At 44.1% G+C, this 25144-nt stretch overlaps 1 protein-coding gene across 7 annotated transcripts in view; it reads left to right on the top strand.

Moving 5' to 3' along the window:
• Nucleotides 1–8407: 8407 nt before the first annotated feature.
• RANBP3 (RAN binding protein 3) overlaps nt 8408–25144 on the top strand; it is a 40734-nt gene continuing 23997 nt past the window's right edge. For 4 of the 7 annotated variants that reach the window (XM_065747384.1, XM_065747381.1, XM_065747380.1 and 1 more), the window contains exons 1-3: nt 8408–8484; nt 17400–17455; nt 24399–24575. In XM_065747384.1, the coding sequence (XP_065603456.1) occupies nt 8463–8484; nt 17400–17455; nt 24399–24575 (255 nt within the window). In that variant the 5' untranslated portion in view covers nt 8408–8462. The remainder of the gene's footprint in view (nt 8485–17399; nt 17456–24398; nt 24576–25144) is intronic. The other 3 variants (XM_065747385.1, XM_065747383.1, XM_065747382.1) reach the window with 1 other exon arrangement.

Raw genomic sequence — 25144 nt, 5'->3', positions numbered from 1 at the left:
TTGGCCTTCTGGGCTGCGAGTGAACATTGCCAGCTCACACTGAGTCTTTCATCCACCAACACCCCCAAATCCTTCTCCTCAGGGCTGCTCTCAAGCCATTCTCCACCCAACCCACATCTGGGCTTGAGATTTCCCCAACCCAGGCACAGGACCATGCACTTGGCCTTCTTCAACTTTATGAGGTTGGCATGGGCTCACCTCTTTAGCCTACCCAGGTACCACAGGATGGCATCCCTTCCCTCTATCATGTCAACTGCACCACTCAGTGTGGTGTCATCTGCAAACTTGCTGAGGGTGCACTCAATCCCACTGTCCATGTCGCCTACAAAAAAGTTAGAAGATGTCTCAGCACTGATCCCTGAAGAATGCCACTCATCACCAATCTCCACCTGGACACTGAGCTGCTGACCACAACTCTCTGAGTGCAATCCAGGCAATGCCATATCCAGTACTCCATCCATCTAGTCCATTTTTCTCCAATTTGGTAACCAGGATGTCATGTGGAACAGTGTCCAACACTTTGCACAAGTCCAGGTAGATTACATCAGTTGCTCTTCCTTTATTCACTGATGCTGTAACTCCACCATAAAAGGCCACTGACTTTGCCAGGCATGACTTACCCTTGTTGAAGCCATGTTGGTTACCACCAACCACCTCTTCATTTTCCATGTGCCTTATTAGGGCCTTCAGGAGGATCTGCTCCATGGTCTTGCCAGGCACAGAGGTACGTTCTGTGTAGTTCCCTAGATCTTTTTTTTTTTTTTCTTCTTGAAAATGGGGGTTATCTTTCCCTTTTTACAATCAGGGGAACTTCACCAGACTGCCATGACCTCTGTGCTGCTGTGTGTCTGGGTGCACGTGCATGCATGTCTGCAGAAAACCTCAGTGATGAAGATACTTCTCATGAATAAGAGTTGCATTTCTATACTTTTAAGGAGGAATAAAATCACATGCTGGAATGGTGTCATTGTTATTATTATTATTACTATTTTAACAGAAGTCAGAGCACAGGAAAGGAGCCAAAGAGAAAGGATGAAGATACTCCATAGGGATAAAATCAAAAGGGAAAAGAACTAGAACCAACTCAAGAGTTTTACCATCTATGGTTTTTGAATACTTCTGCTTCAGCCTTTGGACCTTACAGAGACCATAGGAATATAGTTAAAGTCAGCAGAAAAAAAATACGAAATACGTCAGGAAAGACACTCCAGATCTATTTGTCTTTTTAAACTGTTAAAAAAGCACTGCATTGTTACCATGATTAGGATGACACTGAGAATTTTCCACTGCATTAACTGCTTTGGCCACTCTACAGATATATGGTGAGACTCAGATCAAGATCTAAGACTAAGAAAAATAAAAGATTAAAAAATAAATAAAAGGAAGAAAATGACACAGCGATATTATCTGTAATCAGAAGGGAATTAGATGACTTGCTAGCACCTGGTTATAGCTGATTTTCCACAGGGTTGCTGCTGGGATTATCTCCATCAGCAACTCAGGATGTAGGATGGATGGTACCTTTGGCAAGATTGTAGGTGATGGCAAACTGGGTGGGAGAGTATTCAACGAGCTGGAGGACCAGCCCATGATTCTGAAGGACCTCAGCCCTCTTGAGAAGGGGACTGAAAGAAACTCATGGAGCTCAGCCCACTCAACTGCCACATCCTGTTCCTGTCCCTGAAAAGAAGAAGGCTTGCAGGGCTTCTGCATGTACAATGGTACATGATTTTGACTGACTTGATATAGAGATCCAAAGCAAGTCATAGGGATCTGTAGACAAAAATCTTATGACGCTGCTCAAAGTTTTAGGTCAGTTAACTTTGACATGATGTCAAACAGGTGGCCAGCCAGACAGAGAAGTTTGAGCCTAGTTTGTGCCAGGTTTGTACTTCTCAGTCTCCACATTTCAATCTGAGCATCATGTCAGTGACATCAGTCTTTACGGGCAGCAGGGACGGTGCTAGCACAACAGCTTCACACAGCATAGAGGGAGTAGTGGTCATTGCTTTGGGTCAGAATAGCTATTTTCACATTTCTTTGACTAGAAAACTAGGGGTGAAGTGAATACTGCAGTGGTGATGTCTGAGACAGTTTTGAACTCAATGTTATGGCAAATGGATGGAACGGATGGATGAGGCGTGAGGTGATGGAAGCAGGGCCTGAGCTCATCCAAATTACAGTCTCAGAAGTAAAAAAGCCTTCAAATAGGGTGGTGTTGAGAGAGAGAGGGAGAGAGTGCTCTGCTGTGGAAAAAAATATTTAATTTGTCAAAGTCATGGTGACTTTTAGGCCACGTCCCTTTAGAAATGCTGACCTAACAATAGTACTAATCAGAAAGCACGGCATTTATAGTATCTTAATGGCATGCACCCAAAATAGATTCTAGTTATATCAGCAAGTTGACAAGCTCACAGGGTACAGATAACTCTTGTAATTAATTTCTAAAAGTCACAGGAACTGTAAAGTTGGTATGGGTGGAGTTTACTTTTTATTGACATAGTAAAGTGCTAGAATCACCTGCTATTATTATACACTTACTCAAAGGTAAATTAAATCAGAATCTGGCCTCCAAACTCTGATAGCATGAAACTGCTACTTTTCCTCTCTTATGTTAATGATGCCAGAGAAGTATGAGCTCTAATTAGAACATGAATAGGGAACACACTGTGACCTGCTGGTTCTTAAGGTCTAGTGAGCGTAACTTTCTGAGGTAAATTCTTGCTAAATCACTTCCCTGAACTAGGTCACACCACCCACTATGTCAGTGCCATGTGTTCATTAGAGAAGCACAGCACAGTGGTGTCTATAATTAAAGTTGCCTCCATGATAAGAGCATGTTTGCTGTTTCTTACAGGTTTCACCAGCTTTCATACTTGGAAACACAATTTTCTGTGATGGATGAGCGTATCAGAATACGTGCTGAAGTTCAAAATGTAATTACTGTTTTTATTCTCACATAATGGGTAATTATTCTCACACCAATTCAGTATAAGTGTTTGCCTCAGTTTGTAGGACATGTCCGCTTTGGGACAGAGAATTCCATGCAAACTGGAGCAAATTCAGCCACGTTGCATACCCATGAAATTTACGGTTCTCATAGACATGCTAAGTGTTTTCAGCTGAATGCTCTGCATGTTGTGTGCACCGGGCATGATCCAATTCTCCAGCAAAGAGGCACACCACAGTCTGGGCATCGCCTAGGTTTGGACACCACACAGCTTCCAGCACTACCACCTAGCCCTGTAAGCTGCTTGGGAAGTGCAGAAAACTGTAAAACCTTGCAAAGCCGTTCAATATCTGGCTGCTGTTACCACTCAACATCCAATAGAGACACCACTTCTCTGGGTGATAATGTTAGTCCTGGCACACTGCAGGCTGAGAGAGCTCCTAAGGTACTGCAGTGGGTTGTGTTCCTAACCCAGATAATGCTTCATAATAAAAAGTTTACAGTGCATGCAGTTATGATAATTCAGACAGAAATAAAACATTTTCACTTGCAAAGGAACCTCAGTCTCTGTTTTGCCAAACTCCTATTAAAATAGCCAGAGAGGGTAAGAACAAGAATGTGACTATTGGGGAGGAGCTGCATTTACCACGAGAATTTCAGAACTGCACTGACTGACCTTCTGCCTTTACAGCTTCACTGAATCATTTCTTCTCCTTCGGAAAAGCCGAAGTTCCCATGGCTCTGGGATTCACTCCACCTGTAGGGCTTAAAACATCTTTTCTAAAAAACTGCTATATTTGTCATCATTTTTCTTCATAAGCACTGCAAAAAGGCCGAGGTGAAGATCAGGGCTCTTCTATCCCTTTGAGGAGGAGCAGGTTTTACTCTCTGTGAGGAAGTGTCAGAAACTGCGTTAAGCCTCTGAAAAGTTGGATTTAGTTCGAGCACAGCTCCAGCTTTATCCATCATGAGGAAAATCCTGTTGCTGGGTAGATGACTACTACCTAAAACACACATGGAGAGGTCATTCAGTTCGCCCACCTTCGCACAGTGGCTTTGTGAACAAGACGTTTGATGGACAGCAATGGTCTTCCCAAACTTCTTTCCTGTTTGGGAGGAGATGCCATGCTGCTTATTGCAGAGTTATCTGTCCAGCATACCGTCTGAGCCTCTTCATGGGCATTACAGGCAGGCTTTGCATTCAATCACATTGCATTCAGACTCTGCATTGAACACAGAATAATTAATCAATGTAAGGTTTTTGGGGTTTTTTTTGAGCAATTTTCTCTGCTGTGTTCACTTTGGATCCTCTTCAGAATGTAGTTGCTTAATCACTCCAGAAGTTAAGGGGGAGCAACTTGGACAAAACTACTTAGGCAGTGACATAATGATGTTTGCATTTGCTCTTGCCCCATAATTTCAGGCATTACATTTGTCTTTGCTACTAATCATCAATCCAACTTTTTCCGAGAACAGCTCAATTCCCTGAATGGCTTTAAGTCATTGTTATAGGGTATGTGTATCCATAAGGGTGTGGATATATTCACACACTCGCATGTATACAAATCTTTGTTGTATGCAGTTAAGTTTGTCTTTCTCTGTGTGCACTACTTTCAGTTTCTCAGGACTGTGAGGTGTTCTGAACTCTTCATCACTTTCACTAGTTTGTATTGGCTTAGCATAGCAGGCAAACTCTTGAACCTCAATGTTCCTGCCCTTTACCTGATGGATTTTACAGAAATCTTGTCTCTGATGTGCCAACAGACCATGTGTGAACTTCCTGCCATTTAACTTTCATTTATCCGTACAAGGACATACTGATCAGGTTCTCAGTCCAGGGTTTTCCATAAACTTTTTGCGTGTCTTGTCAAAAACAATTTTAAACAGAAGGCATATAGATTCTTTCAGATCCTCTGAATGGCACTGCCCTTAGATCATTAGCCCCACAGCCAAGCGATAAGAGGATCAAGGAAGTGCTGCTCCTGCTTGGAAACACACAGCTTATAGAACACCAGCAGGAACACATCCCAGTGCAATTTTTACATACTGCACCGATCCCTCTAGTGCATATTAACACTGATGAACACATTATACCCACACCAGATTAATTGATGTGAGACAGAAACTATAGAATAAGCAGGTCTACCTCTGATGTGACATTCTCCCTCCTTGACAGGTACTGTGTCTGAAGGCTTAACCAGTGCCTGCATCAGACTGGGATATGAGAGGGAAGAACACCCACTGATAGGATTAAACTATCCCCCAGATCTTTACTGATCAGCAATGGATCCAAAGTTTCCCTGAGTAGAGGGATACATTCCAAACCATCTGCTGGCCGCTGGTGCTCAGCTTACAACATAAAAAAACTCAACATCTCTTGAACCACATCACTGCGGAAAACAGAGTTGTTTTCATTGATGGAGTTTAGTAAAGCTCTGCTGTTAAGACTGCTTGTATTAGATGTGGCTGACACAGGAATTGCTTGTGTCACCAACATCATAGTGAAAGTTCCCTGACAAAATGGAGGTTCATCCGATGGGAACTTTCTTACTGAAGAGTGACAGTGAGACATGCAACCCCATAGGTTGTCTGTTCTGCAGTACATGACTAGATGAATCACAAGGGTTTTCACCTAACCACATTAATTAATATATGGAGTTCAGGAGTCTGGAGTCCTATGCTAGAAACTGGGACCAAATTGTTCCTAACAGCATTGTTAGTCCCAAGTCTTATCTTTAGTATACCTGCTTAGGAGCTTGTTAAGCTGGCCAACAAAACAACATTCCCTGATCTGTCTTCCAACTTTGGTCTATGCCAATCCCAGTGTCAGAGCAGGCTTCCTTCATTTTGTGCACCTCTTGGGTAACGCTATCCACAACATTCCTACAAGCAGGGGATGCTACACGATTCAGAGGCCGAAATGAGAGCAAGCTTTCTCATCTCAGGTATGCAGGTCCTTGAGAATCACACAATGTGCTGTGCCACCATCCTCTGCGGCAACTCTGTCCCATGGCCAGAGTCCTGCATTCAGAGAGCTTTGCTTGGGACAGCATTGCACATCAAATAGAAGAAAGTTAGTTTAAGCAAGGAAAGGACGGTGGAACACCACTAAAAGCTAGACAGTATTTTCCCTCTGCTTCAGATCTCTGCCTTGAGTGAGAGGTTCATTCTGCTGCTTAAAGTATCCCTTGAATGTGGATGCGGCTTCTCCTCATCTCCATAAGTTCATAAGTTCATAAGTTCATAAGGTTGGAAAGGACCTACAAGATCATCTAGTCCAACCATCCTCCTATCACTATCTCTACCCAACTACTAAATTAAATCCCTTAGCACCTCATCTAAACGCTTCTTGAACAGCGCTAGGGACGGTGCCTCACCCACCTCCCTAGGCAGGCCATTCCAGTGCCTGACCACTCTTTCAGAAAAGAAATGCTTCCTCAGGTCTAATCTAAATCTTCCCCGGCGCAACTTGTGGCCATTCCCTCTCGTCCTGTCGTTATTTATCAGGGAGAAGAGTCCCACCCCCTCCTCACCACAACCCCCCTTCAGGAAGTGGGAGAGTGCAATAAAGTCTCCTCTGAGCCTCCTCTTCTCCACCCCAAACAATCCCAGCTCCCTCAGCCGCTCCTCATAGCCCTGTGCTGCAGACCCCACACAGCGCTGCTGCCCTTCTCTGAACACGCTCCAGGGCCTCAATGTCCTTCTTGTAGTGAGGGGCCCAAAACTGAACACAATACTCGAGGTGCGGCCGTACCAGAGCTGAGTACAGGGGGATGATCACCTCCCTGCTCCTGCTGGCTGCACTATTTCTAATACAGGCCAGGATGCCGTTGGCCTTCTTGGCCACCTGGGCACACTGCCGGCTCATGTTGAGCCGAGCATCAACCAACACCCCCAGGTCCTTTTCCTCTCTCCATTCTTCAAGCCATTCTGCCCCAAGCCTATAGCATTGCATGGGGTTATTGTGGCCAAAGTGCAGGACCCGGCACTTGGTCTTATTGAACCTCATCCCATTGAGCTCAGCCCAGCTGTTCAGCCTATCCAGATCCCTCTGAAGGGCCTCCCTACCCTCAGGCAGTTTGACACATCCTCCCAACTTGGTGTCATCTGCAAACTTACTGAGGGTACACTCAATTCCCTCGTCTAGGTCATCAATAAAGATATTAAACAAGATGGGCCCCAAAACTGACCCTTGGGGGACACCACTCGTAACAGGACGCCAGCTGGACTTAACTCCATTCACCACTACCCTCTGGGCACGGCCCTCCAGCCAGTTCTCCAGCCAGAGAAGAGTGAACCTGTCCACACCACGGGCTGCCAGTTTCTTTAGGAGAATACTGTGGGAGACCGTGTCAAAGGCCTTGCTGAAGTCCAGGTAGACTACATCAACAGCCTTTCCCTCATCTACCTGTCTGGTCACCCAGTCCAAGACCCTTTGAAGATGGTAGAGAATGGCTGCTCAGTGACATAAGCGAGCTTACAGCCCCTATGGGGTCACAGAAACGTGGGTGAGCTGGCAGTTCTCAAGAGATTCTTCCACAGCACGTTCCTCTCCAAAACCCCATCTCCAAGCACCAAGGTCTGGCAGCCCTGTATGGTGGCACCTGAAGCAGTTGATGTCCCTTGCCAGCTTCAACTCTAGTCAAACTTTTGCTTTTCTGACACCATCCTGAATGCCCAAACAACACTTCTACATTCCCCTTTAGCAGCACGTTCTTGCTTCCACACCCTTTCTTCAGTCGCGCGTTCCCTGTTCAGCCCAACATATCTCCTGACACATCTGCTCACCCTCCTTGTGGCTGGGACAGAAAGTCCGTGTGCTTGGAGGCAGCTGAAGACCTGCTAACTCCCTGGAGCTCGTCTGCCTTTCAGAGCTGCTTGTCCAAACGATCAATTCCTGAATAAAACTCTGTTCTCCTGAAGGGGCTGCACTCCTTTCTCAGCCCTCAGGTTCTCAAATGCCACAACTGGGGGTTGTTGCAATGCTAATGGACTATCACACCATCAAGCAGTCCAGCAGAGACCAGCCCGTGCTACGCCAGCTGCTCCCAGAGGAGTGTAAAAAAGTGCTCGCTGGGATGCAGCAGCAGCCTGAAACGGACTGAATTCCTCTGTCTAGAGAACGCCCTGTGGTAAATTCAAAGTTTAATCAGTCATGGCTGAACGCAGGACTAAAGTCCAGCAAATCCCAGCAGAGCAGAGCCATGGCGCACTACCTCGAGTATTAAATGGTAATTAACGAACCCGGCAGTAAACGCTTAAACCCTGCTCTGCTCACACGGGGGCAGCACCCACAGCGCAGCGCGCCTGCTCTGAGGCGGCGCCACGCGCCACACCCCGACCTGTCCTGCGCATGTGCGGAGGCGCCCGCCACTCCGCTCCCGCCCCCCTCCTGCCCGACCCTCCACGCATGCGCCGAGTGTCCGTAAATTGGCGCATGCGCGGCACGGCCCACCGCCGGCAGAAGCCGTCCGGCTGCGCGATGCATTTCGGGCGTGATTGAGGAAGTAAAATGGCGGACCTCGCGAACGAAGGTAGGCGGGTATTTCTGTGCGCGGCGCTGCCGGGCCCGGCTCTGCTCCAGTCCGGTGCGCGCCCGCCCGACTCAGGCCCCGCCATCCACTCCCGGCCGCCCTCAGCGCACCACCTCCGCGCGGCCTCTCCGTGCCCCGGTCCCCGGGGAGAACGGCCGGACAAAGGCGGCGCCGCCGGGCCGCGCCGCGCCGTGCCCCCTCTTCGCCCGCGGGGCCTCCTGCCGGGCCGGGCCTGCTCACTAAACTCTCGCCCGCTCTGCGCGGTCCTCGGGCGCGGAGGGCTGCTCTGTGCGGGACTCGTGGGCCGGCAGGGCCCTGCCCTTGCTGCTGCTGCGCCCTCTGGCACGGGGAGTCCTTGGGGCTGCTGTGTGTGGCTGGGCGAGGTATAATCGTCGGTTCGTGGGTCAGATCTCCTGATGTGGTAAAGTTCTCTCAGAACTATAACGCAGAGAATAGAACTCAGATTTGGGGTGTTGTGGGTGTTCGGGTGTAGAATGTGAGGATTCAGCTCCAAGGGATGCAGGCTGTTGCTTCAATGACAGTGAGTATGAGCAGGTTGGGCAGCCCCCCGTGGGCTCTCAGTGGCTCCAGCTCAGCCCGAAGCTGCTGGCCACGTTTCTCCCAGTCACAGGAGGGACACGTGGTGGCAGTGGGCTCCAACTCCCTTCTCATCCTAACAGGAGTTGAATCTACTGAAGGTGGCAAAATGTATGGTGCTTTCTTTCAGCGATTTTTCTTACGCTTAGGCTTTCTACTAATGGTTTTACAGCTCTGATATTAACATTGGACAACAGGAAGTAAGTATTTATGGCAGGCATAACTTTTGGACAGGATCCTGCCTGCAGCTGACCACAGGATTACACTGAAGGTATTTGGTGGGTCCTCTGATGCAGTACTTGTGGGTCTGCTGGCTCCCAAACTGAGGAGATGCTGTCAGCCCTAAGGGCACAATAAGTAGTTTTGAGAACAGTAGTTAATAGACAAATAAGTGATGGTTACTGATAAGAAACTTGATGATGGTATGTAATATCTTACAGCATATTTCAATGTCTTATAGTCTTCTTTTAGCACCAGAAGTTTGGGAATGGCTGGTTCTTGCAGGCCCTTTACCTCTCAGTTCAAGAGGGAAATGTTAAACTGCAAGTTGTTCTAAGTTAGCTGTGTTCGTCATCTGGTGCTACTTTCTTGTGTTTATGCTCCTAGCCCTGTATTTCTGTAGAATCTTGTAGCCTTTCTATGGGGCAAAACAAGAATCACAATGTGGCTTTATCTGTGTGTTTTCATCTCATCTCTTTTTTTCTCCTTTCAGACCCTTTCCTGACTCCATTGACTTCCCTTGCCTGCAGGTCTCCTTATCTCATGTCTCTTTCCAGAGTTGTAATTTTCATCCTTCCCTGTTACGTTTTTCTGTCAATAAGAATAACTTCCTTAGGGCTGAGCCATGACCAGTTCTGACCTACTGTTGGCTCATGATGTGGTTAGATGTGTTTTCTGATGTTAGCTTTCTTTCCACTAGTTCCACTTTTGAAGTGTCTGGTTTTTTGCACAGCAAAGCATCTACATGCAGTTAAGGTAGTGGCACCCTTCTGCAGGAAGTCAGTGCATTTGGTAGTCTTTCTGTTTGCATTATTTGTGGTCCCTGACATTTTAGTGGGGACTTCCCTCACTTTCTCTTCATTCTCAAACATACTACTGTTAGATTTTTCTGGTACTGTGTGCAAATGTTCTGTTTCCTGGGCCTTTTCATTTGAATATATGAAACAATGACTTCTGTACTAATACATTTTCAGTCTTCTACTTGGCACTGATCTTTTGTTTCAAGTGTTTGGAGGCTAAATGTTCACATGTGGTTAAAACAAATCTTGATCAGTTAGTACAGTAGCACTTTCTCAACTGTACCTCATAGTGAAGTGTGAAGCTAATTAGTTCTTGACACATAGTAGACACAAATATGTAGAAAGTAGTTTCGGTTATTTTTGCAGTTTGTTTTTCCTCAGCATGCTTAAGCAGTAGCTTTTCTTGTTGGTTCCTGCAAGTGAAACTTGCATAGGATCTTATCTTTTTCTTGTTGGTTCCTGCAAGTGAAACTCAGTCCTTTGGTGGTCTGTTGTTCTGCTCATACCTTTTCAGCTCATTCATACAGAACTCTTTCAATATGATGCCCTTTGTTTCTATTTATTCATAATTTTTTCATTTTCTGATGGTGTGCTAGTTACTTTTACTTCTTAGGTTTTATACCATAACAACTGCATATAGTATATACAGTTGTTATGGTATAAAATAGGTGCTAAATGATATTAGGATTTTTCTCTAAAGTCTTTGGTATGGCATTCAGTCATTTTAGCTGGATAACAATTTAAAACTGACACTTACATGTTTCTGACATTTGTGGGTAATGATGGAGATCTAGAAAATTTCCTGTTGGACACACTGACATAAACCTGAGTGTTCTTCTCATTAACTTGTAGTTAATGTACAACTCGGGACTTGTATATGACTTGTGTGCTCCTGAATCTGTGCTTTGGATGAGAGGATCTCTTTGTGTTGAGCATGAATTATTTCCTTTCAGTCATTGAAGAGGTACAAGCTTTTCTCAGGGGCAGAACATGATGACTTCCTTCCCATTTCCTGAGCAGTAGATGCCTGTACTGCACTCCCTGTGTTGGCAGACTCTGACACTTCTATAGGAGCCAAATGACTTTAGTTTACGGGATAACTTTGTGTACTGCAGCAGTTGGTTGTTGTCACTTGAGTTCTTGTTAAGTATCTACACTGCAGAATAGTTGGATTTTTTCACTCATTTCCTTCTCATCTGCTGAGAACAAGCTGCTGTATTTTTTCCCCCTGTTCCTGATGTGTAATATTTGCTTTATGTTAAGTAGCTGAACTGAAAGTACCTAAAGCAGAGGGAAACCTGCTGATGCTACCAGGGCTTGGGAGATGAAATAACATCTTCTCTGCAAACACAAGATGTTTGTGCTTTAAAGATGGCATGTAGATTTCTAATTAATCTTAAATATATAAAAAACACTCAATGTTTCCATGCCAGCTGTGGCAGTATTTTGTAGAAGTCACCTGCTTGTTCATGTGATCAGAGGCAAAAGGGGTTTGAAGATGAACCAGACTGTCATATGCTTTACATCTTGAAAGCAGAGCTCTCAAAGTGAGGCATAAGTATCTAGAAGTATCTTTTGTTTTTCCCCTTTTCCCCCTGCCATCTTGTCATTTATATTCACCATGACTTCATTTATGATCTCTGGATATGAATGATGCAGTGTCATTAAGTATGATTGGACTTTGCTTGTGGGGTCTTTTTCAGTGATCAGCTGTTGGCTTCGTAGCTTTCTTCTTGCTTTCAGTCTATTCATAGCTATTGAAAGAGAAGAGTCTTGTTTTATTATCTGCAACCTTTAGAGTTTATAAAACAACAAATACCCAGGTCTCTTTTTTAACCTATCATTCTGCAGTTAGTAACTTACACAGTATTAAGGTAAAAATATTTTTGCTGTCTGAGCTGCTCAAGTAAGCATAAATTAAATTTAACCTTGAATTTTTTTTAGCTTTTTCTTCAACCTTTAATCTAGGGAACTTGTCCTTCTCTTCTGAGCTGGCACCCATCGCGATCAGAAGGTGAGGTAGCAGTGGCCAGAGCTTCCTGTGCTCCATAAGACATTGACTATGGACAAGTGTTTCTTTCTGCTTGCTAAACAATTTATTTTTTTCTTACACAGTCCCTAAACTGTCAATTTTAATAACTGTAGTAATCCTATATTGGATTCCATTCAGCAGAAGCTTTCAAAGCAGGGAAGAAATTATTTTAGTGAGTACTAATATTTAAATGTATATTTTATCAAGTGATATTTCTTTGGGGAATGTTGGAAAGATGCCTTTGTAAAATTGTCTTTGTATCCCATTGTGCTCACAAGTTTATTCCATCAAGGAACTGATGTGGTTGTTAAGCATGTGGTTGTGTTCTCAAATCACATATTTTTTTCTTTGTAAGCTGTTGCCATTGAATATTCTTCAGCTGACACAATTTAGGTTTCATCACTTCTCTTCTGTGCTGTAGTATAAAGAAAACACCTGCACTTATTTTTCCAGGTTTGATACCATAGAGGCTTGCATACATATAGTATTCAGCTGCTATTTAGTGGTTGTTTTGAGCAGTACCAAAACAGGCAAGAACAACAGGCTGGGTGGTGAGGAAGTAAGGAATGCTAAGAAAATGCTTACAGTCCATGTAACCAATAGTTAATTCTGTTTGCAATTAATGTGCTTTTTTTTCCCTCACTGTTTTTATTTTCCAAATATTTTTGAGTGCTCATTTTAACCCGAATCTTACAGAGGAATGAAGAAAGCCTTCTGAAACATCTAAATAGTCCCTCTTTCCTTCTGTGTGTCGCAGCACTGTAGTACTTCTGCAGCTGGTTTGCTGGAGCATGCTGATCTCACATCAAGCCTTAACAAGGATGCATCTTGGTGCTTCCCCATAGCCCAGTCTGTAGGGATTCCCCGCAGCCTGCTTTTTTTTTCCCACCCTTCTGTTATATTCTTTTTTTAGGTGATTGTCAACTGGTTTTGCTGTTCATTTGTGCATTGGCTTTGTCATTTTGGTGCACATCCTTCTCCCACCAACTGAACTGGAAAGGATATGCTGCTCTGGGGGAAGGCAGGTGTATGCTGGGCTCTGGCAGCGTAGCAGTAGGATTATTTATCTTATTTCAAATCTGAAATGAATTATTTGTTAATTGAGTCTGTTAGTTAAGCCATCATGGAGAAAAGATAGTTAGTCATTGTGAGCATGAGCTGAAAAGCATAAGGGTGGAATTGGGAAGAAGGCTCCATGCTGCTGCTTGGAAGGTTTAATTCAACTCTTTAGAACTTGGGGTGCTTTGAGGTGGGAAGTGGAGAAATGGGAGCAAATGATAACATGTCCTTGAGAATCAGTGTCTGTCCCCTGGTCTTCCAGGATGTTACTGCTGGGCTTTCTTAATGTGTCGTGCCTTTCCATTAAGGACCTGGGGCACTGGAAGTGGTGTGTTTTCTGAGGAATGCTTTTTCACTGCTCATGCTTGATGTTTTAAACCTCTGGAGAAGTACCTTTATATTTCCTCATCAACTCATTTTTTCTCCTTTCTGTTGATGTGCTGATTTGTGTGTACCTGTTGATTAGCTACCATGTGTTCCTGGGATTTGCAGCCATGATGGCATAGTAAACAAGTAGCACATAGGTGGAGGAAAGATGTGTAAAGATCCCCCTCATGCAAATCCCTTCCAGTGAGCAGAACTACCATGTACTTCAGTGGTCTCAAACAATGCAGCAAGTCCTCACTTCAACAGAAATATCCTGTGTTTCTAGGTTTCAGTAGACTGCAGTGTACTGGAGACTTAAGAGAGCTGGGAGTGAAATTGAAGAGTTTCTGCTCATGGGCAAGTGCTCTCACAGAGGACAGCTGGCAAAGCAAGGACCCTGTGCTCCTGGGTAGAGGCTCCTCTTAGGTCATTTTGTGTTCTCTCAGCATCTCTTCCTCAATGTTGTCCCCTAGAAAATATCCTCTGGAAGTTGAAATTCAGGAAATCCATTACTTAAGAACTGCAGATGTAATATTTTCTTAAAATGAACTGCAATGCACTACAGAAATCATGTGTGACCCACAGATATGCAGTAAATTCACTCTGAATCTCTTTCATGAGTTAATATCCTAATTGCCTTTATCCTTGTTAACACTTTATTTTTGTGGGCATGTTCATTTTTTTCCTCTCCAATCATGTATTATAATGAGTTAAAGTCAAGGCATTTGTTTTCAGCTTGCATGTGTTGCACTTGGTCAGTTGCTTCTGCAGATCCAAGCAAAGGCTTGGTTGTTTTCCATGCAGTCAGGCACTGCTGCACTTCTAAATGTAATTTGCAATGAAGCTTCGAAGGAAAATACTTGCAGTGCTGTAGGTGTCTTCAAAAGTGGATTCATAAAGGGGCATGTTTTTTATATTTGTGCTCTCATAGTATCTGTTTGGGTTTCTCAGTAATGGGTCACTTCATGCTGCAGTGAAGGCTTAAAACTCTGCATTTCAAAAATAACACTCAGCCCCTGTGGTTGTGTTGATGTCAACTGCTGGAGGTGTTCCTTTAGTTGGAAGAAGTGGTTGACCCTGTGGCCTTGTAATTCTTCTTAGAGAAGCCATGCATAGGAGTGGAATAAATAAAAAATCTCAAATTTAGTAGAATACATGACTTGGAAGGCATGGTACCTCTAAGCTATTGAGGTAGTAGCCTCTGTTTTGCTTTCTAAGGCCTGTGAAGCAAGCTGAGTGGGATTAATAGCATATCTATGTATTTTTGGTAGTACAGAATCACAGAATTATGGGGGTTGGAAGGGACCTTTAGAAATCATCTAGTCCAAAATGAAGCCATATTAATGGTTAATGACTTGACAGTGAAATAGCTGATAGCTCTGTTTTGCTGTCCATAATCCTTAGGATGTGCAGTGGAATGGAAGCACACTTGCTAAGTTGATGTGGAAACATGACTTGTGCTTGCACAACTCAGCAATCCAATAAATCTTTTTCAGCACAGCTAAGAGTGAGATAAGTCTTAAGAAGAAAAGAGCTGAGGCAAAATGCATCACTTCTATGATGGTAGTGACTGGGAAAAGGGCTTGGGAGGAGGAAAAATGAAATGGTTCTTCAATCTAGAACATCAGAGCAGGCTGGCTCTTGCAGCATGGCAAGTTTGAGACAGATACTGAAGTAATGGGTGATATCCTACTAGGGACTGGTTTTGTCCTGTTTACTGAAAAGCAGTATAGAAAGGGACTTACGTGGAGTCCAAGTGCTTTCACAGGGGAAACATTAAATATTAGAGCTCATTAATGTGATATGTACATAAATGCACTTGGGGAGAAGAGCACTTGCATTCTTGTTCTTAATTTTTATAACAAGTGAGGTAATGAGTGGTCAGTGGTAATAATGTTGGTGTCATAGTGTCTTTGCTGAAAGTGCTTTCTCAAAAAGGCTCAGCAAATGTGCAGTGTTTTCTGAAGGTCACATTAGGAAACACAGAGCTCCTCTCTTGCCTTAGGCTGGAATGAAGTGAGCTCTTCCAGTGTTGTGGTCTTGGTGCAGAACTCAGAAAGGACATGATGAAGTGAAAGATGTCCTTTATATAACTACCAATGCTGCTTGTACTTCTCAGTATAAAGAGCAAATTTCTTGTGCTACTCAGAGAAGCGAGTCTGTATGAGAAATGCAGTCATCTTCAAGGGCTTTATATAAGTGCAACAGAAACTGAATTAACTGCACAACATTGGTTAACCTCTAAAGAAAATAATGCTGATTTAGTGCAAGCAGTTTTTGAAAGCATCCTCTGCTAAACAGTTGTGTAATGTTATAACAGGGCATGCTCATGACCTCAGTGGCATTGTAGATTTTGGATCCATGGTGAAGAATGTACCTGGTGCATGGGGTGGTGGTGAGCAGAGCTGTTGCTGTAATTATATCATTAATTAGTATTAAAATACTTCAAATGCTTTTTCTTTATGACCCTTCCCTTAAAGGTGATAAGTTAATGCTCTTCCTCCCTGCGTGAGTCAACTCCCCCCCGGAGGGGAATCCAGGAGTGTCCCTGCCTGGTAGGGATGAGGTGCTCCCTGGGTATACTGGAAAACCTGTTACACTTGGCAGCCTCTGCTTTTGGGACAAATGTGGCAGTTATGTTTTAGTGATGTTACATTCAGTTATAGTCTTTTTGATGTGTTCTCTCTCTGGGTAAGACTTACAGAAGGGAGGACAATCCACCCTCAAGTAAGGTGGAGTTCTTAGAGCAATTGTTTTCTTTGTCAGGTACAGTTTCACTTTTTCACCAAAGCAGACCTAATAGCTATCCTTCAATCTTAGGAAGTGCCTGATCTTGTTCATAGAAACAAATAATTACAACAGTGTAGCTGTAATGGAATTAGCTGGGGTACAGCTCTCCCTGAACTCCTGCCCTGGAGCAGTGTCTCACTCTGAAGACCGATTTAAGTGCTGTCCTCATATTCAGCCCTAGAAGCATGGAGCAGTGTTGCTGACTGCACAGCGTACAGCTGGTTTCTCTTTCAATACACCATCTACACACGAATATCACTTGGTTAAAGTCTGAGGAAAACCCAGTTCTCCTCTGTTTCATACTTCACCCCATTTTGGCATCATTAAGGACAATGGGAAACATTCATTCCAGAAATTCCCTCTGCTTTTGAGGTCTGAATGTTGGTATGCCTATTTTGAAGCATATCCTGTATGTTTCAGTCTAAGCTTCAGGTAGGTGGCAGATCTGCTTTTCCAGTTGCACACGTAAGGCTGGTACCTCTAATAATTCGCATAGGATGTTTGGTTTAAATTGTTTAGCTGTAGATAGTTGGGTGTTATTGCTTATCTGTAAATAGCCTTCCCACTCTCCAAGTAAAAGATTTCATCCTAACATTGAACCCAGATCTGTCTTCTTGTGTAAGGCTGTTTTCCCCTTGTCCCATGTGTCCTACCTTTCACATTGGTGCAGCACTGTGAGAAAGGAAAAGCTTTTGCTGATGAAACTTACATATGTTCAAGAATTACAGTCTGCAAAGGGCCTCTTGTTGCTCATGTACCCACGTGGGATGGGAGGACTGGAATAGATCTGGGGTGAAAGAAAGACTCCGCAACTTTTGGGTATAATTTCTGTTGGTTGTATTTCTGTTCTTAACACACTACTGCTTTTTGAAGGTCAGGTCCTTATAATTACATCTTGCTGGGAACCAGTTGCTACAACTCATATAGCTGAGGTGTGACTATATCCTTGAAGTTGTTTTTGTGTGTAAAGTACCATAGATCATAATGCTGTTGCATTAGTTAATAATTAATGTGGTTGGAAAGAAAAAAACACCAAATTTTTCTTTTTGCAGAAAAACCTGCCATTGCTCCACCTGTCTTTGTATTTCAGAAGGATAAAGCACAGAAGGTAAGGAGATATTGATAATGTATATTATTGTTTGTCACCCTGTAATATTTCCTGGTGAGCTGGCACTTGTGTGTTGTTCTGAAGGTGGACAATGGAGCATTAACAATGTCATGAGGCAGAGGGATGCAGGTGGGAGGAGGAGTGGTGTTTCAGATGGAGGGCAGACCAAATTGAGAGACTATCTTCAAAGCTGTACCTCGAAAGGAAAATGTGGTCAAGAAGTACTCACAGTTGTTGTATGAGAAAACTGTAAAGCTTTTTTCCAATAACATTCAGGGCAAAGAAAGAAAACCCACTGTCCAGATGATTGCTTTTCACATCAGTGTATTTGTATATCCTGTATGCTTGTGTAGTAAGCTGTGATGTTCTGATTTTTTTTTTAGTAATCCCTCTACCTGTGCACGCTTGTCCCCTGCCTTTGGCTCTGAAGTATCAGTGTTGAGGTGAGAGCTGTGCCACAGTGTGCTGGCAAGTGGAAGTGCTGGTGTGGGCAGGACAAGAGGGCTCTGAGCAAGAGGTGGAGCCCGGAGGCTCATTCTGACTGCCAGGGCTGTTCTGAGCTGTCCATACCTGGAGGGTTGTGGAGTCTGCTTGGAGACCTTTAGAAGCCACTTGGACAACCACTCAGGCTGTCCTTGCTGCAGTGAGGGTGCAGTTGGGCAAGCTCCAGATGTGCCTTCCAACCTCTTAGGATTCTCTGAAGAGCCTGGTAGAGCTCATGTGTGCCTGCAGGAGGAGTAGAGCTCAGGAGGGGAATGGCAGTATGAAGGAAGAAGTAGGACCTTCTCTTGAGTGGAAACTTTTACTAAATGGAAATAGATGTATTGGAAAACTGTCTATGCAAGAGGAGTGCAGTGAAGGTTGCATGCCTTGTCACTTTGAAACTGAGATGCAAAATAGTGTAGATGAGCACTAAGGTAGCTGCCCTTGCATTGTGTTTGTCAGATTGTAAACCCTGCTTGTTTCTGATATCCTAAACTAATTTTTGGGAAGGAAAAAAAAAAAGGAAAATATAAAGAAATGGCTGTATTTAAGTTATACCTGGTGAATAATGAGTAAAAGACGTTAACATTTGAAAAATAGTAATAATAATCAAGGTTATTCTTGCTTAAGCAGGAGATGGGTACCGGGGATGTGCAGTTGCCTTCTGTTGCCCCAAAGGGCAACAGGTGCCATTGCCTCATGACTTCAGCAGTGCTTACATGTGACTGTTCCCTCATTGTAGCCAGTCTTTCACAATCAACTTCATCAAATGTGCAAACACTGCTTTGGGAGAAGCCTTTCTTCATTTAATCATTGGGTTGTTAGGATGTGTGAACAAAATATCCTCTCAAATGCTTGAGGAGAAATATTGCACTGTCTGTAATTGGTAGTTTCTCTTTGGTTTGGAACAAGTACCAGACTCGAGCATTCTCATGGGTTTAGTAAGCACATTCATCAGCAGGTGCTTGAAATCTTTCATCAGATTGGAAAGCATTAGATCTGTTGTTCTAATAGCTAATACAGCTAAATATGTCCTATAGTAAATGATACTTCTGAGACATTCCTTCCTAGTAGTTTTTACAGTGACAACTTTACATGTACTTAAGAGTAGAGGGAACATTAGTTTTGTTCACATTTCCTTTTAGGAGGCAGCTCCTGATCACTCACTGTTGCATGGGCTGTTCCTGAAGTCCCTTCAGAATTGCACAGGCACGTTTTCTTGTGTCCTTGAACTTGGTAATGCTTCCATGGTTGGACTGGAGATGTGTAGCCTAATGTGCAGCCTGTGCAGAGCACCATGCTACTGTGTCATTCCTTTGCTGGCCTACTTCTTTAGTGTGAGGTTAGCAGGTCTTGGGAGCTTTTGTTTCTCACTTACACCAGAGCACAGGCCTCCAGTTGTTACTGCCTTCAGCACTGTGTTCTGCAAACTTGTGTTGGGCCGCAGGAAGGGCTCGTTGTTCTTTTTGCTTCAAGGAAATATTCATGAAGAATCCTAAAGAGCTACAGATGTAATGTCTCTTTGGGCTGTTGGGAGGGCATCCTCAGCATGAGCCAGCAGTGCATGCTTGTGCTGAAGGCTGAGCAGTATCCTGGGCTGCACCATCAGAGGGGCGGCAGCAGGCAGGGAGGGGACTGTCCCCTCTGCTTTCCCCTTGTGAGGCCCCACTTGCAGTACTAGGTCCCCAGCACAGGAGGGATGTGGGCTGTGGGGGTGGGTCTGGAGAAGGTCCATGAAGATGCTTAGAGGGCTGGGGACCCTCTGCTATGAGAACAAGCTGAGAATTGGGGTTGTTCAGTCTGGAGAAGAAAAGGCTTTGGTACGACCCTGTTGTGGCCATCCAATACTTGAAGAAGAGAACTTGTAAGCAGGAGAGGGACTGACTTTACATGGGCAGATAGTGATAGGACAAAGGGGAATGGCTTTAAACTAGAAGAGGGGGTGATTCTTCACTCAGAGGGTGGTGAGGCCCTGGCACTGCTGCCTATAGGAGCTGTGGGTTCCTCATCTCTGGGGCTGCCCAGAGCTGGGTTGGATGGAGCCCTGGGCAGCCTGGTATGATGGGGGGACAGCCAGCCCTCAGTGGATTCCCTTCCAACCACTCTATAATCCAGGATTCTGGGGAGTGAGATCTGATTTTGTCTCCCTAGCTGCTGCTGTGTGTGCTGTGCCCCATCTTGATGGGGTGTGTTGAGGCCCATGGCTGAGCCAAGCAGTGTGCAGGCACAGAGAGCAAAAATGTGTTAGGAACTGGTGGAGGTGCTGTGTTATGCTGATGTAGTTGGACATGTGTTAACAGAGGAGTTTTTTTCCTGGAATAACACTTAGAAAATAATTTTAATATACCTGACAGTGTATTTCTAAAGTATGTCACTTCTCTATCTACATAAATTTTTGTAGCTTGGTTATGTTGGAACTATGAGAAGTACTCATGGAAGATTTCTAACAGCAGGCTGAGAATGAGGAGAAGGCACTGTATTATGTATTCAAGATGTATTCAAGGGTGTTTTCTGCTTTGTATGCAGGACATCCTGAACAGGACTTGTTTTGTGATATCTGTAAGCTCTCTGAATATTTAAGGTGGTGTTGGTGTTGTTCTGTAGTTTTCTGGAGCTTAAGTTATAGAAAAAATAATATTCTGACTCTCTCCTTAAGTTTGTTGCCACGAGGGGTTGGACATCTTTCTCTGTTAGCTGCAGAATATTCTATGTATTGTAGAACAAAATGCATGTTAGTCTGGAAGCTAATTGTAAAGTTATTTGTTCCAACTAGATTTGTATGCAGTTTAGTAACAGATCAGGTTGAGCAGTTTGTCATGTTTATGTGGCAGGGGGCACACAGTGGTGGCTTAGAATGATGTCTCTTAGCTCAGCTTTCAGTGATCATTTTGTGATTGTGAGTCTTTTGATGTTATACCTGGTTTGTCCAACTGGTCTGAGTTTCATGTAGCACTTAATCAATGGCAGTGTGAAGCTGGATGCCCATGGCTAGTCCTCACTTACTTAGGAGTCTTTTTGTTCCCTGAGATAGTTACTGTCTCCAAGAGGAGCAAGAGTGGCTCTGTACAGTGACTCTGGATGCTCTGCGGAGCTGGTGCAAGCAGCAGACCAGACAGGTCTATTGGAAAACATATTTGACAGGGTAGTGGTGGCATGTACTCCCTGATGAGTGACCTTGCATTTCAGTTATCACACATTCAAGTCCTTTTGAAGTTTGTGTAGAACTTTTCTTTCACTTGCTGCTGTCCCTTCTGTTTCCACATCTCTTGAATGAGTCTCCATTTTCTTTATTTCTTATCTCCTTAATTTCTTACAAGAACTGTTTTTACTGTTTTCCCTCAGCTTTGTATTTGAATGATAGACAAGCAGGATAATCGGTCACTATTTATACATTGCCAGTACTTTTCCTGACAAGCAGAGCTTCTAATACTGGTGCTGCTTGGGAAATTGCATCAGCTTTTGAGGACTCATAGCTTTAAGATGAAAAAGTAACAAAGTCCCAACCCCACTATGTTAAGCATAGAATATCACTATCACTCCACTGTCCGTCCCATTAACTTATACATGAGCTACGGTGTACTCTTCTGAGCGCTTTTTGAAGGAAAGGTTTTAAGGATGATTCTGAAGAACAGGTTGAGTGCTTCAGGTCCTGTACCTGAATGGCACTACAAAGCAATGCAGTGGTGAAGGGGTGAGTGGCAGCTGGTCATAAAGGCTAAGGGTTTGTTGTAGAGTGAGCAAGGATTTAGATCTTTTAAGATGTTGAATCTGTTATCTAGGTCTCAGCTGGGGAGTATTAATAATAGAAGGCGTGGAGCTGGAAGGACTTAAGAATGGTGGCATTCCTGGAAAGCAAGAGTGTGTGCCTGAGTGTAAAAAAAAAAAGTGAAACGTGGTCAGTGTGTAGTGGTAAGGGTTTGGTTGAAGTCTGGATTGGATTTCATGTGATTTGGTGGTGCCTGGTTTTTGGTGTTTTGAGGATAGGTTTGGTTACGTGCTGTTACTTGTGCTGTGGATACGACTTGTTAGGTTTGGCTGATGTGAGAGAACGGATTGTGGAGAAAGGAACTTGAGGGAGAGGCAGTAATTTTATTTTGCAGGCTGTCCTAGCACTCGTGGCGTAGCTGCTTCAGGTTCTGTCAGGGAGAGCTAGCTGAACGGTGCAGTAAGTCTGTGTGGTGTGCTTAAAAGTGGTGCTTAAGGATTGGTTCTGTACAAATTGCTGCAGTGCTGTAACGGAAAGAGCAATCGTAAATGTGCTGGGACTGTTGTAGATGGCAAAGCTTTAGAGGAATATAGGGAGGGCGGTACATCTGGAAACTTTTGAGGTTGCCAGCGAGAGTTGTTCAGCTCCTGGGTTATGAACACACCATGAAACTGGGAGCCATCTCAGTGGGCTGTGGTATGGATGGGGAGGATGAGGAAAGGAGCCTTGTGTAGCATATGAACTTAAGAACTGAGGGTAAAAACAGGCTAATAGATGAATGCTCGTACATGGCTTCGCTTAAAAGGAATTTACTTCCTTCCCTATGTGATGCTTTGGCATCGTGTTAATCTATGTATTTTTGTGTCTCTTTCATTATGTCATCTGATACAGTTGAAGCAAAGTCTCCAGGTAGACTTGTGTGCTTATTCCAAGTGTTTTATTTTTGTTATTTTCATGAAATAGATTTACTTTGATCAGGCTGTGCAAGGTGATGCACTGTGACTTCCTAACATTATTTCAGAACAGATTAGAGAATACATCCAATAGTGAGCATGACTGAAGACTAAAAGGAATTTTGAGAGAGTCTGCTGTTTCTTTTGGATGTGCTTTTTTGAGAACAGCTGCATAAATGTCTTGGAGTTTTGAGTGGAGTAAGAGTAAGAGTGGTCAGGTGCTGGAACAGGCAGCCCAGGGAGGTGGTGTAGTCACCAACCCTGGAGGTATTTAAGGAACATTTCAACATTATGTTGAGAAATGTGTTTTAGGGAGAATGTTTGGGGATAGGTAGATGGTTGGACTGGATGATTTTGTAGGTCTTTTCCAGTCTTGGTGATTCTATGATTCTCTCTTTTCGTAGAGAAACTCTTATCCTGGCATTAGATTTTTCTGCAGAAGTGGTAATTGGCATTAATAGCTATTTCTAGTTGTTTTCTTTTTGATCCCTTCCAGCTCTTGTGCTGTGTGAGTCTCTGCATTGTCATCCTACATATTGCTCCAGATTTGTCTTCCTGCTCCTATTTCCCTAAAACTTTGTGTATTAGGTCTGAAGAATCTGAAGCCATGTAGCTATTTTTCATACAGAAATGCTTCTGTAACCTTTCCTATGCGTTATTTCTTATCTTAAAGACACTAAATCTTCCCAGTCATCTTTACCTTGGATTTGGAATTGGAACATGATCAGAACAGGTTAACCTAAGCAGATCACTGCCAGAGGGTTGTGGTCACTGTGTCTGTGTACACGTGGGGGCTGGTGACAAGTGGTGTCCCCCAGGGGCCTGTCTTGGGGCTGGTGCTCTTCTGCATCTTCACAATGACGTAGAAGTGAAATCAAGTGCACCCTTAGCAAGTTTGCTGATGGCACCAAGCTGAGTGGTGCAGGTGATGCAGCAGAAGGAAGGGGATGGCATCTGGAGGGTGAAAAGTGAAAAGGAAAAGTGACCTTTTTGATCATTAAATCTTGCAAGAAATGACTATCATTAAAAACTTGACAGCTGAAGTAACCACACTTAAAGTTGTGTTTACTGATGTCTTCTGAGAGTTGCTTCTGATCAAGACCAGGCCATGTCTCTGCTGAAGAACTTTGTGCCCCTGCAATGTATGAGCTGCTCTTCATTTGGAAGTTGAAGGGTTTGTGGCAGAGGTGGGAATGCAGCAAATGCCAAATCCCAGTACTGTGCACTGCATTCTCAATCATGTTCTGCCTTGAAATAGATGTGCCAGTTTCTTAATTTTCAGGATAAAACATTGCTGTTGCTTTTCAGGTTATTCACAGCCATGTGAATGGGGAAGGATGCTGTCTGGTGTAAATGTTATAACAAATTTCTGTGGATAACTTTATAATTGACCCCTCCTCCCTCTAAACATGGTCTGAAGAACCAGCAAAGTGCAGTTAGTTATGGGTACTGTCTAATTGCTGCTTGTGAGCCAGGGGCTAAAGCAACTAGCTGCCCGAGCAGCCTGGAGAGGAGCTGAGCACTGTGGGTGCAGGAGGGCTCCTCTGACCTATGCTGCAGCAGTTCTAGCCAACTTCCAAGCAGTGCATTTGCCACAGCTGGTCTTCCCTATGGGGAAGGAAGCTAATTCGGTCAGCAGGGCCTAGCTTATTTTAACTGATGTCTCAGCAGCAAGTAGTCCCTTCTGCCAGGTTGTTAAAACAGGAATTCAGGAAGGGAGTAGCAAGTCCTCTCACTGGGACGGCTGCTCCACTGGGTGGCAGCTTTGCATTGAAGGGACCTTGTCTTTTTTCACTCCCAGTCCCCTGCAGAGCAAAAAGCTTTGTCGGATTCAGGTGAGGACACCCAGGGCGAGGTTGAGTCCCCCAGCCATGCTCTGGGTCACAAGGAACCAGCTGAGGAGTGCGGCCCTGACCTTGCTACCCCGAGTCCTACTGCTGCAGCCCAGCTTGCTCCTATTCAACAGGAACTGGCAGGGGTAAGTGCAAACCTGCTGAGGGGATGGAGGAAACCCCTTCTGCTAGGAGCCTGTTACTATTAAATGTAGGCAGTGTAGCTTGTTTGGTCTAGCTGTCATCTCCTTAGTCCTCACTAAGCGTTGTTTCAGTTGGTAGAGGTGAATTCACTTGCGTATTCCTGATGGGCAGAATGGCAGAAGGTGCATCAAGAGTGAATTCCAAAGATTACTGTGTCAACTGTGCATGTGCTGAGGGCTAATGTGGATGAGTGAGAAGTGTGTGTGCACTCAGAGCACCTTCCCAGCCAGAATGCTACAACTCATGCACGTGAGCGGCTGCTCTGCTTGCACTGGTTGTGAGCTGCAGCTTGTCATGCCAATCAGTAATGTTTTTGTCAGGTTAAAAGCACCAAGGAATATGCTGAAGCAGAGTTTTGAATTTAAGTACTCAATAGAGAAAGCTCTCAGTAATGCCAACATAAGCTATTTTTACTAATGGTGCAGGTAAATGCTTTTGGAAAGATGAGTAAATCTCTGCTACCTGCAGCCTTTCAGAGCAGTTTTAAAATTTGACTTAGCCTTTCTGTTTG

Source organism: Cyrtonyx montezumae, unplaced genomic scaffold, assembly GCF_038088225.1.
Source record: "Cyrtonyx montezumae isolate F1298 unplaced genomic scaffold, pur_monq_1.0 scaffold_44, whole genome shotgun sequence".
NCBI lineage: Eukaryota > Metazoa > Chordata > Aves > Galliformes > Odontophoridae > Cyrtonyx > Cyrtonyx montezumae.
The sequence above is the reverse complement of the archived record's forward strand: the minus strand, read 5'-3'. Positions and strand labels throughout refer to the sequence as shown.